At 47.2% G+C, this 18651-nt stretch overlaps 1 protein-coding gene across 1 annotated transcript in view; it reads right to left on the reverse strand.

Annotated features, from left to right (window-relative positions):
* Positions 1-4344: 4344 nt before the first annotated feature.
* Positions 4345-18651, reverse strand: part of CARMIL1 (capping protein regulator and myosin 1 linker 1) — a gene marked incomplete at its 5' end in the record, with an annotated part of 63089 nt that continues 48782 nt past the window's right edge. Inside the window, 4 exon segments of the mRNA XM_045085125.1 lie at positions 4345-5367; positions 11986-12132; positions 14461-14601; positions 17678-17890. Coding sequence (XP_044941060.1) covers positions 5231-5367; positions 11986-12132; positions 14461-14601; positions 17678-17890 — 638 coding nt within the window.

Below are 18651 nucleotides of genomic sequence, written 5' to 3' on the forward strand. Positions count from 1 at the left end.
GAACATACGCGGAGGGACAGGGAAGCCATGGAGCACTCGCGGGCAGTGGGGCAGCAGCTGAGGGTGACAGAGGGAAGCACATGACTGAATGGGAAGAAATAAAACAGGCCATCCTGACCTAAAGGGGTTAAGACCCCTCAAACCAATACCAGTGGTTTTGCAAGGCTCCCAGGAGACCTCAGCTCTCTGGGGCGGCTCTGTTGGGGGCAGATCTCAGTATTGCTGGCTCCTGTGGTTTCCAAGGAGACAGGACAGTCACAGCCTGGTGCTGGACAGATGGCAGATGTGTAAATATTTGTTGATGAAGAGATTATAGCCTGTTTCTTTCAGAGTGGTAAGGAGAGGGGGCCGCAGCACCGGGGAGAAGCTGGAGAAGGAACTCCTGGATGTTTCCAGAACCCCATTTATGCAGCTTCAGCTAATGGAAAACTAGTTTGCTCTCCTGAACAGGCTGCAAGGGCAGACCTTCTCCCAGAGGGCATTCTCCCTCAGGCCAGGAAATGCCAAGGGGCCAATGGGAGAAGGGCAGGCTCAGCTGCTCTCCCACAAGCTCCTGCGGAAAAGGGCGGGCGCTGTGTTTGCAGGGGAGGGAACCTGGGTGTCTCAGAGTTGTCACGATGCCCATCGATGTGAACTATTAATAGGGTCCGTTAAATAAGTTCAACATCACTACTTTAGATTGAAATATTTTTTATCCATTTTGTTCAAAGTTGATGCAGACTGGTTTCCCAAAAAGCCAACTGTGAGATAGACAATGTTGTGCAAGAGGGTTATTGGGACACGCTCCTGGGATCAACACCGATGGAGAGGAAGGAAGGAATTGGGATTGGGCAGAGGGCAAAGTTGAGCTACGATGCTCTGGAGAGGTCTGGACATGGGGTGACCTTCCACAGCTGTCCTGGTTTGGAAGACCAAGCCCTCCTCCCGTTCACCTTGATGGAAGAAAACTACCCATCTTCTCACTTCTGACCAGAGCTGCGCCCGTTAACATGTGTCCATGCCAGCCTCAAAGATGACAATTTATGCTGAAGTTTGAGCCCCTGGTCCAACTCTCGGAACTATCTGCTCCTCCAGAGAAATTTGATTTTTAAATTTTAGGTACTTCCCGGAGCCAACGAGAAAGACTTTCAGGGCACGCATGGTTTAGGAGATAGAACACAGCTCTGGAGACAGCAGGAGGGACTCTGTGCTGCAGAGAAGAGCCACTTCCTTTTCATTTCCAGAAGCATCTGCCCAACCCTGTGGGGCCTAGGGCAGCTCCTAGAGCCCATCTCTCACCTTGCTTGAACCTTCTAGTCTCATGAGGTCTAGTGATCCCTTCTCAGAATAAAGACTTTATAGAAATACAATTTTATAGGAATACAGTTTTATAGAAATAAAAACAGGATATGGAGTCTTACAAAGAAAAGTAACTATACTTAAATTCAGGTAGTTAAAAAGTTTTTAAATTTTTGATTTAGAAATGGTAGGCACTGGTGCCCCCTTCAAGATACTCAGGATGGGGTACACTGCTTCGTTCCTGCAGGCCTGTCTCCCTGTCCTCATAAACCAGGGGTCCAGATTCTCCCAAACTTTCAGAGGCCGGTTTTTGGCTGCCCTCTGACTCCTCTCCAGGCCCTGACCCGCACCTGACAATGCTGGGGCCAATGCCACGTGCGGAGTAGACCCCAAGGGACCGATGTGAAACTCAGGAAAAGCACCATTGGAAGGTCGGCCTGCCTGATGTAGCCACTGGTGCCCCAAACAAGCCGAGGGGACTCTTGGATTATTAGGCCCCTGCCCACCACCCCTGGGATGGGCTGTGATGTAGCCTGTCTTCATTCCGGGCGTGCACATGGCACAAGCAGGAAAATCATTCTGTCATGGGAAGATTCCAGGACTCCTCCCAGCAGCCGTTCTGCTTCTCTGTTTTGAGATTTTTCTGGGAGGCTCAGGACCCCTCTATGCTCAGGCCCCTGCCATCTGGCCAGGCCAGTGGGCTCCCTGGGCTGTGCGACTCCTGGTCTGCTCTCTCGCAGTCTCTGTACTTGGCTTCACTGGGCCCTGAAGGAAGGCACGGCTCCCTTCACTTCTGCTGTGCCTGACTGACGTGGGTCCTGGAATCGAGGTGTGGGCGGGTCGCCAAAGTCCTAGAGGACCTGAGCAGTCAGTCCACTCTGCCTTGAAGGTATCTTTCTCTTAGAGACATGCAGTAAGTTGACACAGACTGAATGTTTGTATCCTCCCCAAATTCTTAGGGGAAGTCCTGTCCCCAGTGTGATGGCATCCGGGGGTGAGGCATTAGGGTGCTGATTAGGTCACAAGGGAGCCTCGCGAATGGGATTCCTGCCTTTAAAAAAGAGACAGCAGAGACCTCCCTTGTCACTTCCACCGTGTGACGACAAGGTGAAGAAAGCCATTTATGAACCAGGAGGCTGGACCTCAGCAGACACCGAGTCTGCCGGCACCTTGAGCTTGGACTTCAGCCTCCAGAACCAGGAGAAAGAAACATTTGTGGCTTAAGCCGCTGAGTCTCCGGTACTTTTGTTAGAGTGGCCTTAAGGGACCGAGACATAAATTCTCTACTTTACTCACAAAACATACAAACAAAAGCCCACAGACTTTGAGGAAAGTGCACTGACCTTCAGCTCAGCAGACACGCACCACATGTTCTTGAACTTGGCTGAGGGACACAGGGTCTGGAGGATGGTGGGGATTCCGGTTCTCCGGGAAGCAGAGGCCAAGGTGGGATGAGCCTGCAGAGATTGATTTATGGGGGAAAGGTCCGTGAAGGATAAATGTGGGGGGAGCAGCAGGCGAGGGCCCCTCACGCCCGATGCTGGTTACTCACCTGTAGAAGGCAAGGGCAAAGGAGACTTGGGTGGAGAGAGCTTGGGCGCAGCCCAGAGATAGACCTGGTCAGGCCAATGGAAGGTCCTAGAGTGAAGGTTGCCCAGTAGAAGCCAGGGAGGAGTGGCTGTGGCATGAGCTCTGTGGGGGCCAGACAGGGGAAGCAGGTGGAGACTGTCACCCCCGGCCCCCGCCCTCTCCCCAGCAGCACTTTCCCTCAAACAGGCATCTCGACAGGGAGCTCCTGACCAACATTGTGAAGGGAAATGAGAGATTCTCGCTTGGCTGCTTGCCTCCTGGTCCACAGGCTGGACCACTATATACTCCAGATCTATTATTGCTTAAAAATAGGCAACGGCTCCTCTTTGCACGCAGTCAGGTTCCAACTCCTTAATAAAGCACCAAGGCCAGTCACCGCGGGGCCTTCTCCCTGTTCTCTTAGCAACAGTTCCTGTGCCGAAACCCAGGGATTTCCGGTGTGGTCTTCAGCACATACTGTTCCAGGGGAGCAGGACCTCGTTTGCTCTGGGACGAGCACACGCCGTCTGGTGTCACCTGGTCCTAGTATGTATTTACAGGGGACACTCCTGTGAATCCAAGTTCCTGCACTTAGGGATGGTATGACTCTACGGCCCTGCACACATCCTCTCCTCTGCGGTCTCCTGAGCACCACAGACACGAACTCCCCCTTCCCACTGCGGTCCGCTGACAAGCGACGTCGGCTCGATCACCCGGTATACGGCTGTTAGTTCACCGAGGCCCCATCTTTGCCCTCATGTTTCTCCTACTTTGACAGCCATTAGAGACATTAGAGCTGTCCTCTCCCATGGGCATTGATGCCAGCAGAGCTGCAATGGAAGAAAACTACCTTACACCGGTCTTCACAGAATCTCTTGCCGGGGCAGCAAACCATTTGGTCCACATTTCCTGGCCCTCAGTCTATGCCAGCTATGTGTGCAGTTGGGGGGGTGGGGGACAGTCATGTCCCACAAGCCCCAACTGGTAGGATTCTTCTTGCCAACAGTCAACCACACAGCTTGTAAATTCAAAACGTTCATCGCTCACGCTTGCCCCCCTTACAAGACCCTTGATTTGAGGTAACAGGAAGTGGAGTAAACTCATAAACTTTTGGTTAATTTCATTTTTTTTCCCCAAAGGTGAAAGCAGGCAATGCACTAGCAAGCTATATTTATTATGAGTCTAACAGGTTTGGTTATCTGGGGTCTGTGCTCCTTCTGGATTTTAGAAATAAGAACAAAGTTCATTACCACAAGCCAATCCTAACTTTAAAAAGTAACCAGAGGGGGCGCCTGGGTGGTGCCATTGGTTGTGTGTCCGACTTTTGGTTTCAGCTCAGGTTATGATCTCAGGGTCGTGAGATCGAGCCCCGCATCAGGCTCCACGCTCAGCAGGGAGTCTGCAGGGGATTCTCTCTCCCTCTTCCTCTCCCCCTCCACCCCTCCTGTTCTCTAAAATAAACCTTTGAAGAAAAAAAAGTAACCAAAGAGGTCAAAATTCCACTTGTAAAATCTTTTTATTGATATAAATATACATATGAATAAAATACCTCAGCCTGTAATGTAAGTGAATTTTTGTGAAATGTCTTAAAAAGAGTAGTATTTTGATTTTTTACAGGGGTCAAAGTATTCTTTCTTCAAGTCATACATTAAAAGCTAATATGCAGACAGAAATTAAAGGCCTTCGAAAATCACAAATATTCATAAAACTTCATTCCAATCAACTATGTACATTAACCCGGGCACATGGTAGTGTCAGCCGTGGGCCTCTTTCACTCTGTTCCTCACTGTGCTTGCTGACGGTCCTGCAAAGGTCACCGACCAAATTTAAATGTACAATTCCACATCAGGAAGGAAGAAGTTCCCCATGGGAGAATGTAAAAACCATAGCCGAGATCTAATATATATAATTTATACAAATTATTTATTAGTGTGCTCTGTTAATATACTCACAATGTGCAATTGCATACATCAAGAATAAATCTATCGAGTCAAGTGCAGATGTGACACGGGTACCCACGGCAGTGCCCCACGGTCAGCCGATGGTGTTACCTGTGTGAGTTATGTGTCCAGTTCCTCTGTTTACTTCCCCAAACTCATCCTGCAGGGCAAACTAGCTGCCTCAGAGAAAATTCAAGTAGGACGCATGGAGAGTTGCTGGCATTCACTGAAGGCAAATGAAGAAATGCTTCAAACTCAAATGCCAAGGTGGGGAGAAGACCCCTCAACGGGTCCATTTCTGTTTTCAAAAAGTAAGTAAAGAAAGAAGGAGAAAGAAAAGAAAAAAGCACCAAGAGAAGAGCGTCGGACGTAGGAAGAGGTGCTGCCCTTGATTCCCCTCTGACGGCTAACTGAGCACCCTGTGCCGTTGGCACGGGGGACCTTTACACAAAGATAAACTCTTTTTCCGCTTCTTCACCAGAGTCGCTGGACTTGCCGCCCTGGCGGCCATCTTTACTGGATGACCATTGCTTCTGTTCTTGATACTCCTGGGGCTGCTGGCCCCAGCTTCTCCTTGAAACTGAAACAGAAAGGGAAGGGGGTCATTATAATTGAGGAACAAGGTACAGTCAATGGCCTGACCAGTAATGGGGTGAGATGCAGGGGCTCTAAGAGGCAGGAGGGCTTGGGGGGGGGGGGAGTGGACACAGAAACAATTCACCAACTACGTGTAGAGACTCGAGACGAAAATTAAGAAAAAAAAAAACCAAAACAACAGAAAGAGAAACAAAAGAAGAAAACATAAAAAGCCCAGGCTATGAGAGGTTTACCCTCTCATAGCTGTGGCTGCGAATCTGGGGGTAAGGATGGGGGAAGAGAAGGGGCCCCTCTGACCCCTCACGCCCCTTGTGTGGCCGAGAGAACAAGACAGAGCCTGGTGGAGGTGTGGCCAGACAGATGTCCCTCATGATGCCTTCTGCCACCATCTAGAGTTAGCTTGCCTCTGCTCTGGGGCCAGGACTTGAGGAAGGGCCCAGCAACTGTGGTGAGACCTTTCCAAGCCTTGGCAAACCTCGGTCTTACTCTCTAGGAAGACAACCATTTAAAGTCTTGTCAAAGGAATGAATACCACTGGTGGTGCAATCAACTCTTTTGGAACTAGCCTCTGGAAAACAGGAGTGCCAGGACTGTTCCCTGCTCTGATCACATATAAACATGAAGGATCCCCTGCGACTTGACAAGGCAATGGTGGTAGACCAGTTGCTGGAACGGAGCCTTTGGTACCAGTCATATCAGACAGGCTCCGCTCTATGATTGCTGCTCCTCACAGCTACTCTGGAAGACAGGTTTTGTAAATGTGGAATCTGGGTTGACACTGGACATCTCTCTTGGGTCGCTTGGATGGCTCATTTGGTTGAGCATCTGACTCTTGGTTTTGGCTCAGGTCATGACCTCACCTCAGGGTCCTGAGATCAAGCCCCTCATCAGGCTCTGCATTCAGTGGAGTCTGCTGGAGATTCTCTCTCACTCTGCCCCTCTCCCTGCTCACATGCCCTCTCTCTCTCTCTAAAACAAATAAAATCTTAAAAAATAAACTGAATCTCGGGTGCCTGGGTGGCTCAGTGGGTTGAGCCGCTGCCTTTGGCTCGGGTCATGACCTCAGGGTCCTGGGATCGAGTCCCACATCGGGCTCTCTGCTCAGCAGGGAGCCTGCTTCCCTCTCTCTCTCTGCCTGCCTCTCTGCCTACTTGTGATCTCTCTCTGTCAAATAAATAAATAAAATCTTTTTTTTAAAAAAAAATAAATAAATAAACTGAATCTCTCCTTCAAAGACCCTGTTCTTTACAACTACAGCACAGCTTCACTAATACCACACATCTAGCGTACAGATCCCACTTAATTAAAAATACCAAGCCACAGGCAGGTTAAGCAACTGACTGAACCACCCAGGGGTCCCCCAAATGAGTAATTTTTAAAAATGTGACCTCTTTATACCTAACACCTCAGATGGAAAAGTGATGGAGAAATATCCTAACTGATTTTATTTTTTAGCTTGAATCGTGTAAAAAAAAATAAATGTCCTTTGATAGTTGTCAACAAATCAGTTTTGGGGAAAAAGGTAAAATAGGTTTCTATACATAGCTTGTCCTTTATCACAAAATCAATATGATAGTAATACACAAAGAGTCCTCTAAATTCTCAACTTTTGCATGTGCAATATGCACAGGAGGAAGTGGAGCGGGTATCTTCATCGCGAGGACACTTTGCAATAATCTGACCCCCAAATAGAGCATTACTAGGGAAATCTTGCTAGAAAATTCTAGTGATTCCCTCTTAAAACCAAAGTGACTTTTTCCTGTCAGGTGACTCAAAAATAAATTTCCAACACTACAGGTTCAAAAGAAGAAATAAACATGGTGATACACTGCTTTTTGTCTTCAAAGCAAACATACTGGCTTGAATTCTTAGATTCAAAAGGTTTTCATCCCTTCCAGTAGTTTAGCTTCCTCAAAATCCCGGGCCTAATTCATGTTCTGTGACATCAGAGTACTCTCTAAGAATGGAGAAATTCGTGCCATCAACAATGTTTATGCCACAGGTAAAAACTGAGCACCACGGACCAAGGTCGCTGGGGCACAGCTAATGATAATGAAATTCAGGGAGATCTCACATAGGAGTCTTCCTGCAGAAAGCGGACTATCCTTCGATCCACATCCAAGTGACAATGATTCTGAGTCCTCCAGGGCTAGGGTCAGGGCGGGGGGCGGAGTCCGGAAAGATGCAGCAAACACTGGTTAACAGGCTGGGTTTTAGGTTGGTAATGTGGACTTAGTATCAGTTATGAAGGCACAAATTTTAATTTGTCCAACATAGTCCCTGAGACAAATAACACGGTCTTTCTAGGGGCCCGACAAAACAGTTCACTAAGGCAGTGACACTGTTTAAAAATTCATTCTAAGGCCCCTGGGTGGCTCACTGTTACGCATCTGCCTTCAGCTCAGGTCATGATCCCAGGGTCCTCGGATTGAGGCCTGCATCGGGCTCCCTGCTCGGCAGGGAGTCGGCTTCTCCCTTTCGCTCCCCCCCCCCGCCCCCCAGCTCTCTCTCTCTCTCTCTCAAATAAATAAAAAGTCTTTAAAAAGTCTACTCTAAAAATACTCACTCTCACTGAATAAACTCTAACACTTGTGAATGTGATCATGAAACTAGCTGGCATTTCCTTGGCGTTGTAGGGAGGCCCGTGAGCAGACAAGAGACCGAAGGAGGTGAGATCAGGGAACGAGAATCAGACCCGTAGCCAATCCGCTCACTCTCCAGACTCCTGCCTTCTCATCAGCCCAGATCACGGGTGCCAACAATGTCGCAGGCAGAATGTTCTTTGTCAAGTTTGTTTTCCAGTCCTCCGGCACCAACTGTTTTGGTTACATATAATTAGGATGCTGACTGCAATGATACTGAAGTAGGTCTGGTCAAAGCTCCTGCTAATGAACAGTCCAAATAAGCTTAGTCTTAAGTTTGGACTTAAGTTATTTGGACTTTAAGTTTCTGCTTGAAACTTAAAACTCTGGAAATCATTTTAAAATATTTATAAAATCCAGGCTTTTTTCCCCCTTTTTTAAAAAACTAATTCAGATGAACCTTCTGCTAGGCAGCCCGATGTAATGCCTGACTTTACGCATGATAAAAAAGAAAAATCAGATTGTTTCACTCCACTTCTTCAATGCAAGTAGCCGTGAAGCCAACATGTTAGGGCATCTCCATACGTGTCATCTATGCACGAGTTTACTGCCATCCCACCATTAAAATGATAAAATGATAAAAAATTAAAATGATAAAAAATACTTGTGTAACTGAACAGGTAATTTATTCAACACAAACGCTTCGTGTATACTCACCTCCCATCTACAGTGCCAATGACTGGTGCAGAGAGGCTCAAACATGAAATCTGTCATTCTTGAAGATGTTTTGACTTTGCATACACACACACACATACATGTATACACATATACACGTGCTAATTTTAAAGCTTCCAAATGTGCATATAAATTCAGAATTTGAAAACTGCAGCTTTTCTCCATTTTAAGCTCCATGAGCATTCATATTTCCCAGGAGGAAAACATGATGACCTTAAAAATAATATTCAGTAGCCGGCCCTGATTATTTTTTTTTTAATGTTTTCTGGTAAGAGCCAAAATTGCAGACCAACTGTTTTTTTTTTTTTTTTTTTTTAAGAACTTTTAGGGGTAGTAGAATCCAGATCTGGTTGGAAAAAAAAAAAGGTAAAACAGAGCACCAGCTTACAGACCATAAGCCAAAGCTGGGTACTGGTTGGCTCTGGGTTGGATAATGGAAGAAGCAGGTGACGGATAAAAGGAATGTCAGAAGAAGACGGCCTGTACAAACAGGATACGTTGTGATACACACAAAGCCAAAACCACCTATTTTCTTCAAGAAAATAGGACACACTCTAATGACAACATCACAGTTTATCATTAAACTCAAGACAGGTAAGGGGATGAAATTCAAAAGTGACAGAGAGTTCCAGTAAAAGAAAAGGAAGCATTTTATACCTGTCAAGTCAAAACGAAATAGCCACATAATTAAAACAGTAATCATGGTAAAACTACGCAGCATGCTTTGAGAACAACAGCCTCTGTTTGTTGCACGGTACTTGATTTAGGAAAAGAAAAAAGCTGTTTTAGCATCAACAAAGTTGCTCATGAAGGATTTAGAGGAAGGCACACAGCACGTGTGACAGCATCGCTCTGCTGAATGCCATTTGTTAGCCAGGAACTAACTATTCAGAAAGCAGACTGCTTTGCGGTTCTCAAGGATGAAGACAGGAGTTGGCACTAACAAAACAAAATTCAAATCTCTGACATTAAAGGACTTTAATTGAAGCTCCCATAAAAATTACATTTTTGGGGGTTCCCATCCATATTTCAAGAAACTGAGGCAGAAAAGCAAATACAAGATGGTCCTGTTGAATTCCATGAAACTTGGATGCAGCCCACGATGGTGAGGACTGTAGGCTGAAGAGGTCATGGAAAAATCTGCAAAGGGCACAGAATTCCTTGCCTTCCTATGATTTGGTTTATGCCTGTCATCAGCCTCTTTTCACTATCTCAGGGCCTTCCTGCAAGGTCAGTGTGGTCCTGGGGGCGGTCTCGGTGTGTGTGCTGTGTGAAGTGTTTTCAGTGGCTTCTCAAAAGCAGGGACAATGTGTCACCTCAAGGTGCCTTCTTCCTGAGAGAAGTCAACTGATATAATAGTTCAAATGCAAATTTTCAAACTCTAGAAACATCTGTGTAACCTCATCAGAAGAGGTCACACAGAGACAGAGCTCCTGTTTCAACAGACTCTAAGAAGAACTCTACCTCTCTTCAGAAAATGTCTTGGGCATTCATTGATGTAATTTTTCTATCGCTTGAACAGATTTTCTGGAAAATATCAGATGCAATCTCTTACAGAGAGAAGAGTTATTGTAAGCACGTGTCTATTGTAAGTTATCGTAAGGATGTGTCTACAAGCAAACACACAGGAAATCCATGTGTGCGCCAATAAGACTTTATGTACAAAAACAATGGGTCATAGTGTTTGTTTGTTTGATTGATTATAGGGTCAACCACAGTAGTGTCTGGGGCATCACTGGTATTTATGTATTTTAAATTTTTAATTGAAGTATGGTTGACCTAGTAGTTTCAGGAAATCCTCTAAAAGTTTCTCTAGGTAGGGCACGTGCTACCTGCTGGTCCAGGCAGAACGTTCGTATGTGACCTATGCTGTGGACAGCGTCCTTCACTCCATCTGGTCCCCCCAGCATCTAGCTGGTGTGTGCCAGATCTCCAGGCAAGTCAGAGCTTATGGCTCATCCAACCGCATTGGCCAAGAAAGCTGGCTCCAGAGGTAGTTGCCCATGGGGCACCGTAGGTGCTTTTTTGTCGTTGTTTTGGTTTTTAAGCCTCTCTCAAGGGAAGTTCTCAAAGACAGTGGTCCCCATTTGAGCCATCGTAGGGGACTCAGTGGAGGGTGGAGCTGGAGGGTGGGTCACGAGAGTCAGACTATCAGTTAAGGAAGTGCTGGAGTTCGAAAATGGCTTCTCCTTTTGCAATAAAAAAGAGCCCCATAATAAGATCATGCCCACTGACTTGCTGTCCAGGGCGCTAAGAAGGCTGTGAGGGGCCGGGCCGTGCCCTTCATCACTGGGACTCTAAGCACACTCACATGCTAACTGCCCCATAGAGTTTTACAGGAAGACAAGTGCCCTGTTTCAAGGGAAAAAGTATTTCCAAGGAATCTCACTTATCAGGATATTTTATATATCTTTTTTTCTTTTATGATACAAAGACGCCCTTTCAGATTTTTCCAGGTAAGTTTATAAAGTGATCAGCCGGGAAGATCATCAGTACTGAGTCACAGAAAACACGTCTCCTCTCCGGATCAGCTATGCTTGCTCTAACATCGCCCCTGCTGGAGATTAAAGCTGACTGGAAATCTGTCTCCTTTTTTGTCTCCTGGGACTCTTCAGCTGCACTGAACATGGCAGAGTTTACCATTTACCATAGTGTCCAACGGAAGACAGGTGCCAACGAGTTGTAAAGTTGAATAAACTGTTCTCAGAAGTTGAAAAGTTAATTGGTACTTTTTCTGTCTCCCTAAGGGGTCCTCAAATGTCCCAGGAGAGGTCGTGGGCATGGTGTGAGGTCTGCATTTAGTCCTGGCTTTTTATGGCTCCTTTCCCAAAAGAGTGTAAGGTAAGGTGTTACGGCCAATACTCGAGAAAGGCAGAAACTGTGTTACTCTCAGAATCTCTGATCCAATCCCAATTACAATCTAACAGAAGAGTAGAGAGATCGAGACAACAGGAGGTATGACCCCAAATATAAAAATGAACCTACATGGTCACAAAATTTTGAAAGGACAAGTCACCCTACTCCAAAGTAACTTGATCCTCCTCCTGACGGTGTCTGATTTTAGATTTTTAAGTTCATACTTTTTTTTTTTTTTTTTTTTTTACTCCAAAGAGAAGGACCATCCTGTTGCCATTTAGGAAAAAGAAAAAACACACAAAAAAGCAGTTGTCCGAATTAATCCCTGGACTGGTCCTGGGAGAGAAGTTACTCAATTAAAGTTCAGTTTTGTTAGTGCCAGTCCGGAAGCTTTGGGTCAGCGAGGGATGATAACCGAAGGCTCTAACCATTTGTTGGCTGTGACTTCCTGTGCCCAATTGCATTCACTTCCTCTTCTGCAATGGTGGAGTACAGTTTTGAAGATCTTTTCCCTCCACTGGAAGGCTTGTCACTGTCATGATCTGAATGTCTTTTGTAATAATCTCCTCTTTGCACTACTGAGGAAAAGGGATTCGTTTTACCCTTTATATTAGCAAATACATCACTGTGTTGACAAGAATGTTAACGACTGTTAGGATGAAAAATTAAATATCAGAGACCCCACCCCACTTAGGATTTAAGGAACCTACAGTGTTGGGCCTGCCCAGATACACCATCACCTACAGAATTCAACAGCCAACATTATGGAAATGTGGTGCAAACATGAGGTGAGCTCTGAGTCTGCCCCCCCAGGGGTGCTAACAAAAGGCCCCCCGTGTTACCACTTCTGATTCCAGGATGGATTAACGAAAATCACATTCACTATGGAACAAACCAGAAGAATCATAGCAATTTACCTGTTTCAGAAATTAGTTGGGCACGCTAGTCCGAAGGGAGGCACAGAACAAGGAAATGAAGTAACCAGCATGAATAATGCACAAGAAAACAGGAATGAGAACATCAGGAGTATTTTCTAAAGAAAAAGACAAGGCTCGCGAGCGGCTATCATTCCTGGGCCGCCAGAGCTGGGGAGCTGATAAACAAACAGGTCGGACTCTTATCACCTTGGGCAGACTTTACATACTCCTCTCAGATGCACGCATATTTTCAGTCCAATTCCAATACCAAGTGACAACCACAGTGATCTCTGTGGTTAACTCATTGTGGATCCCCCGGGGAAAACTCTCCAGCCCTACCTAGAAAGATGGGGGCATGCATCACCCTCGTTGTTCCCTCTCGAGGGAGAATGAGGAAGGATGTCAAACATCTACCCCAGAGCTCGGGAATGTCTGAGGGGCAAAGACGTCGCTCAGGGACCCGGGGCAGGCAAGGGCTCGCTGGTGTTCACCCACTTGAACCAGGGGCGCCATGACACCCATTTTCAGCTCAGGAGGCTGGTGGCTTCCTCACGGCCTTGTTTTCGTCGTCCGGGCACCTAGCACACATAGCTTTTCATAAAAGTGAAGCAATTTTCAGAACTTCCTTACAGGTAACGATGCGAAGTCGGCAGTCACAGAAAGAAGGGAAGACAAGGGTAGGCGTGGGGGAGGGGCTGCCCGGGACGCTTGCTCGCTTGCTGCTGGCTCATGGGTCCGACCCGCCACCAGCCAAGGTTCTGCCCTCTACGCCAAGACTTCCGAGGGCTACGGCTATCACAGCAAACTCTGTTTGTCCTTTCCATGTAAACAGACTCTCGGCACCGGCTACCTCTCATGGCTTTCAGTGCTCTGCTTGACATGAGTGTTCTATCAGCTTTGGTCAAAACTCTACCTTCTTTTATTTATAGCCCACAGGTTGCGGGTGAAGCTTGTACCCACCAAATGAATCCCCAGAACAGAGAGGAGAAAGCAGGCAATGTTTTTCTTTTTTTTTTTCTGAATTATTATTATTCTCCCAAGCCACAAAAATAGTACTCAGAAATACTTTCTATTAACTTCAACACGAGACTACCATTAACAACAGAAGAGAGGCCAGGGCGAGAAGATGTCAGAGCCTGAAGGGTCAAGGAATTCTACAGCCATCAGGCCTCTACAAGAAAACCAAGCAGCTTCAAACCATAACAGGAGCCATCTGGTCATGCGTGATGACTCATGTGGCTCTGGAATGTCCTTACAGGTGGGGACTTCAAGACAGCAATTATATTACTCTGTATGAAGGACAGAACCCAACCGTCCATAGTGTTTTTAACAGATTGAGGGAAGTGGGGAGGGGCGGCGGAGAGGAATGGTGCGTTGCCGAACACGTCTCGCCTCCACTGATCAGGGAGAGGGCAGCCAAGTCCCGGCATATCTTGCTCTGCTCCAACCCCAGCAAATCAGGTGCAGCCAACTGGGGACAATGATTTCCCGAGGGTGTTCTTGCAGGTGCCACACTTGTGAGAATAAGGAATGCATGACCTCATGATTGAGCAAGCTGCTAGGAGGAGCTGCCAGGTCTCGCGGGCCTGCGGGGGCTGCCTGCGATCATTCACAACCAGGGGGAGCTTTTCTGGGAAATAATGGGACCTAGAGGTCTACAAGTCCCCGAGATGAGGCACAACGTATTTAAGGCACTCCTTACCTGCTGGGAGCCCGTGCAGGAGCACCTAGTGATTATAAAGAAGTTAAACCTTGGGTTCAGGTGTCTGATATATTTTCACTCATTGTGTATGGTCTTTCATTAAGATCCAGGGACATAAAAAATGTCGATTCAAGTTTCTGAATGAGAAAACTGCTCTGGTTCCAAAAGTTTAGTCCAAGGGATGCTGATTTAAACTCTAAGGTATTAGTTGAGTCCAAGATTAACTCCCTTCTCTTGAAAGGATTCTCCTTGGAGAAAGCGGATGTACTGGAAACATTTCTTACCTTCCTGGGAAAATGTCCTGGGACTAGGCTGGGGGCTACTCTGGCCATCTCTCTCCTTGTCTGATGAAACTTTCTTCAGGACAGGCGGAAGAAGAGCGATTTTAGAGGAGCCAGCGCTGGATGGAGAGTCTGGGATGTCCTCTGGAGAGACACAAATGCATGAATCAAACTGTTCCACAGACTGGATTCCGAAAACATAAGCCAGGCTAATCTTTAAATACGAACGGCCAGTAATTTTTAAAAAAGCGTTGTAGAACTTTTTTGGCCAAAACCCAAGTTTTGTGTTGCTGCAGACAACATCTACAAACAGTAGGGGGAAAAGTAATTAAAACTTAGGAAAGGTTAAAATCTCTAAAAATCACAGATGTGAATTTATCTTGTAGACACAGGATTTCAATGAGCTGGTATTTGAAAATTATGCTGTAAGTGAACTCCATGTTCCTTTTGCCTCAGACTCAGAGGCGGCTGGATATTCCTCAAACATGTGACATTGATAACTCTCCTTCTTCTACCTGCTGCGGAGTCCAGTGAAGTGGTCATGAAATACACACGAACATATGCACGTAGGAACGTGGGTGCGCGCACCTATATAGACCGAGACCACTAAGTATAACTTGGCATCACGGACTTTTAGAAATAGAAGGACTTCGGTGGGGCGCCTGGGTGGCTCAGTTGGTTGGACAACTGCCTTCAGCTCAGGTCATGATCCTGGAGTCCCGGGATCGAGTCCCACATCAGGCTCCCAGCTCCATGGGGAGTCTGCTTCTCTCTCTGACCTTCTCCTCGCTCATGTGCTCTCTCTCACTGTCTCTCTCTCAAGTAAATAAATAAAATCTTAAGAAAAAAAAATGTTTTTAGAAGGACTTCGGTGATCCCTGTACAAATGAAGACATTAACAGTTGACCTGCTGAAAGAAAACGACAACGTTGCTAGGATGTGCAGGCCAGTCTCTTCATCCTAAAGTTTGTACTCTCTCACTTGAACTGAAAGGATGTCCTGAACCGCTCTCCTGCCTCTGCTCTGTGGCTGGCAAAGCTATCCGAACTCGGCATGTGTGCGTGCGTGCACAAAGACGACAATTTTCAGTCAGGCTCTGTTCAGCCTTCTACTTCCGATCCAACTCTCCTACGTGCTCCACTGGATGAAGAGCTATGAAAGAGCTCTCCCTGCTCGAACAGTCTCTCAGGGTTGTGGAGAGGAAACGAGCGGACCGGGAAGTGCCTGCTGACTTCTCAAGCGCTAGAAAAGCAAACGTCAAGTCTTGATCCAGTAAGTGCTAAAGAACAAATGAACACATTGAACAAACAAATTGAAAAGAGAAGCTCCTTGAGACAGAATACCCAGAATCCAGCTAATCTGACATTCAGAATTCCCAACTGAGGAGCCAAAGTACTGTACGAGTTAGGTCCGTTTTGTAAGAGCCGTTCCCTTACCACAGACTAGAGCTACACCTTGTCGATGAAAATACCGGCCTGATTTTGAGTAGTCATTTAAAACAATTCTTCCAATTATTATTTTTTGGTTTCATTCTCCGCACTCTTTATATTATAACAATACTCTGTGTGCACCAAGAAATGTTCCGTGTTTCCCATCATAACAAACTTCGGTCTGTAAAACGGTCTGAGCAGACTTAGGATGCTCGAAGAGACCTGCTCCAAAGGTCAGAGGCCTGACGTGACCCCAGGGTCCCTCTGCGGCTGTGCTTTGGAGACCAGGCACTGGGTTTCTTGAGGGATGAATGGGCTGTGGAGACCGGTGAGCATTAACCAGCTGGCCGCTTGGTGAACAAAAGACCCACAGTGGAATGAGTCCCCACAGTGGAATTCCCCACAGTGGAAGGTGCGTGGGACGCTGCCTTTTTTCTCATTGCACCCAGTCCTCTGCCTGTGGATGAATGACTGTGGTGAGCTGCGTGTCTTTCTTTCTAGCACCGAGCGTCTGGCTGCTGCTCACCAGCTGTGGGACTTGTCCAACTGAGGGTCCTCACCATCCACAGGTGCGGTGGGGACATACGGAGTTCTAACGTAAAACACTTAGAACAGCGCTTGACACGGTGTTTGGTTAACATCAGCGGGGACGGCGGTGCTGAGGATACTCTGACCCGCTGCACCTTTACCCTTACTTGCCTACTTACGACGAGGGAAGACAATGAAGAGGTTCTATGAGGTTCATTACATTATCCATTTTACTTTTGTTAATGTTTAAAAATTCTCATAGTAGGCCATTGGGGGAAGAAAAAGAGAGAAAAAAGAGAAAAAAAAGGAAAAAAAGAATAAAGGGGGAAAAAGAAAAAAAAAAAAGCCTGCGAGGGAAGAGCAGTTGTAGGAGAGAAAAAAAAGGCAGAGTCTAATCCATTTCTAAGTTTCTTCTACCAGTAGATTTTCTAAACAAGAGTCAGCAAACTTCTGGAAAGGGCCAAACAGTAAATATCTCAGGCCTGCAGGCCAAACGGCCTCGGTAACAACAGCTCTGTTCTGCCGTGTGAGCGCAGAGCGGCGGGACATAATATGGAGACAGATGGCCTGGCCACATGCCGCCAGCATTTCACTTACAGAAACAGGCCCATGGATGGCTAAGCCCTGTTCTAAACCCAAAATATTTCACGTACTATGGGGCAAAAAGAGGAGAACTTAGGCTCTCCCTATTTACGGCCTGCATCCTTATGCGGGGCCTCCTGAAGGGTGTGGAGACCCTTGAGGCCGTTCTCAGGAAGCTCAGTGAGACCCTGCAATGGGCCAGCGCAACCCAGGGCTGCCCTCTCGTGTGGCCCTCTAATCTGTGGCCTGAAGGCAGGGGTAGTCTCTGAGGCCCTGCGCCTGGGTGTTGAATAAAGAAACTCGTCAGGGGTGCCTGGGGGGCTCGTGGGTTCAGTGTCTGCCTTTAGCTCTGGTCATGATCCCACGGTCCTGGGATCGAGCCCTGCACCTGCATTGGGCTCCTTGCTCAGCAGAGAGCCTGCTTCTCCCTCTGCCTCTGTCTGCCATTCTGCCTGCTTGCGCTGTCAAATAAACAAAATCTTTAAAAAAAAAGAAAAAAAAGAATAGAAATTCTTCAGCCTTTGTCCCTGTTGAAATTGCTGGCAGGTTTCTCTGAGCCCTCCTGCAGACCCCTGTGCCCATGATCACTGGCAGCTCCCGAACTGTGGGTGGAGTCGCAATCCAGGGAGCCCCAGAAACCGCCTGACCCGGGGGACATCCCCTTCCCAGCAGAACCTTACCCGGCCGCGAGGCAGTTCTTGGTTTCTGTGGGATGGTGGGCCGCGCTGCCAGGCTGGGTTTAGGGGACTGCAGCGGGGGCTTCGGGCTAGTTGGAGTGCTGGAAGAGCTCCGCGACCTGGGGCCCACGTCCGCTTTGGGCTCCGCTTTGGCGTTCTTCTCGGGTGTTCCCACACTGAAGCGGCTCTCCGCGACACCTGGGTGTAGCTTAGGCACTGCGATGAGAATGGGGACAAAGAGCACACTTGAAACTCGGAGGAGAAAGAAACTATGAAGCTATGAAGAAATCATTCACAGCCAGGAGAGGTCTGGTACAAACTGATGTAATCTTCTCCCATACTTTCTCATCACAGGTACTTCCATATGGAAGCACGTCATTCCAGCATGCTTGTAGACTCGAACACGCTGGAAGACTACACTTCTTTGTGGAAATGCAATGAACTTGGTGGTGCTCTTCTGATCGCTCCTGACTATTCCACAGATGGCAAGCGTCAAGTTCAAGCATGTCCATGTCCTGCAGGCCAAACGGCCTCGGACGGAGAGCACGCAGGGCTGAAGGCATTGGAAGCACTGAGCTCTTTCTCAGATGTGGCACGAGGTGCAGGTACAGGAACGACCAACCACAGGTGCCTCAGTTCTGGATAATCATGCGCAGGTAGGGGTCTGGCTATGGGTCCCCAGCAAGGAGAGCTACACTGATGTCCAGAACCTTTTACTTAGAACCTCCCAATCATGCAAACAGCTTCTGGAAGTCATCCTCATCCCACCCCGGCTGGTTGAACATGAGCTACCTTCCAGCTCCTACATAAAGATACCCAAGCTCAACACAGGACTTTGAAGCAGCAAAGCCAGGTTTCTGACATGTCATTTGTAAGTTACTCTTCAGTTCCCTTCAAGCATGTCTTATTTTTTTACTACACCTGAAAAGTCAGAGGACCAAAGGGTAGTGGACATTCATGCTGAAAGAACATTCTTT

This window comes from Mustela putorius, unplaced genomic scaffold, assembly GCF_011764305.1.
Source record: "Mustela putorius furo isolate JIRA1106 unplaced genomic scaffold, ASM1176430v1.1 tig00000831_pilon_pilon_pilon, whole genome shotgun sequence".
Lineage (NCBI taxonomy): Eukaryota > Metazoa > Chordata > Mammalia > Carnivora > Mustelidae > Mustela > Mustela putorius.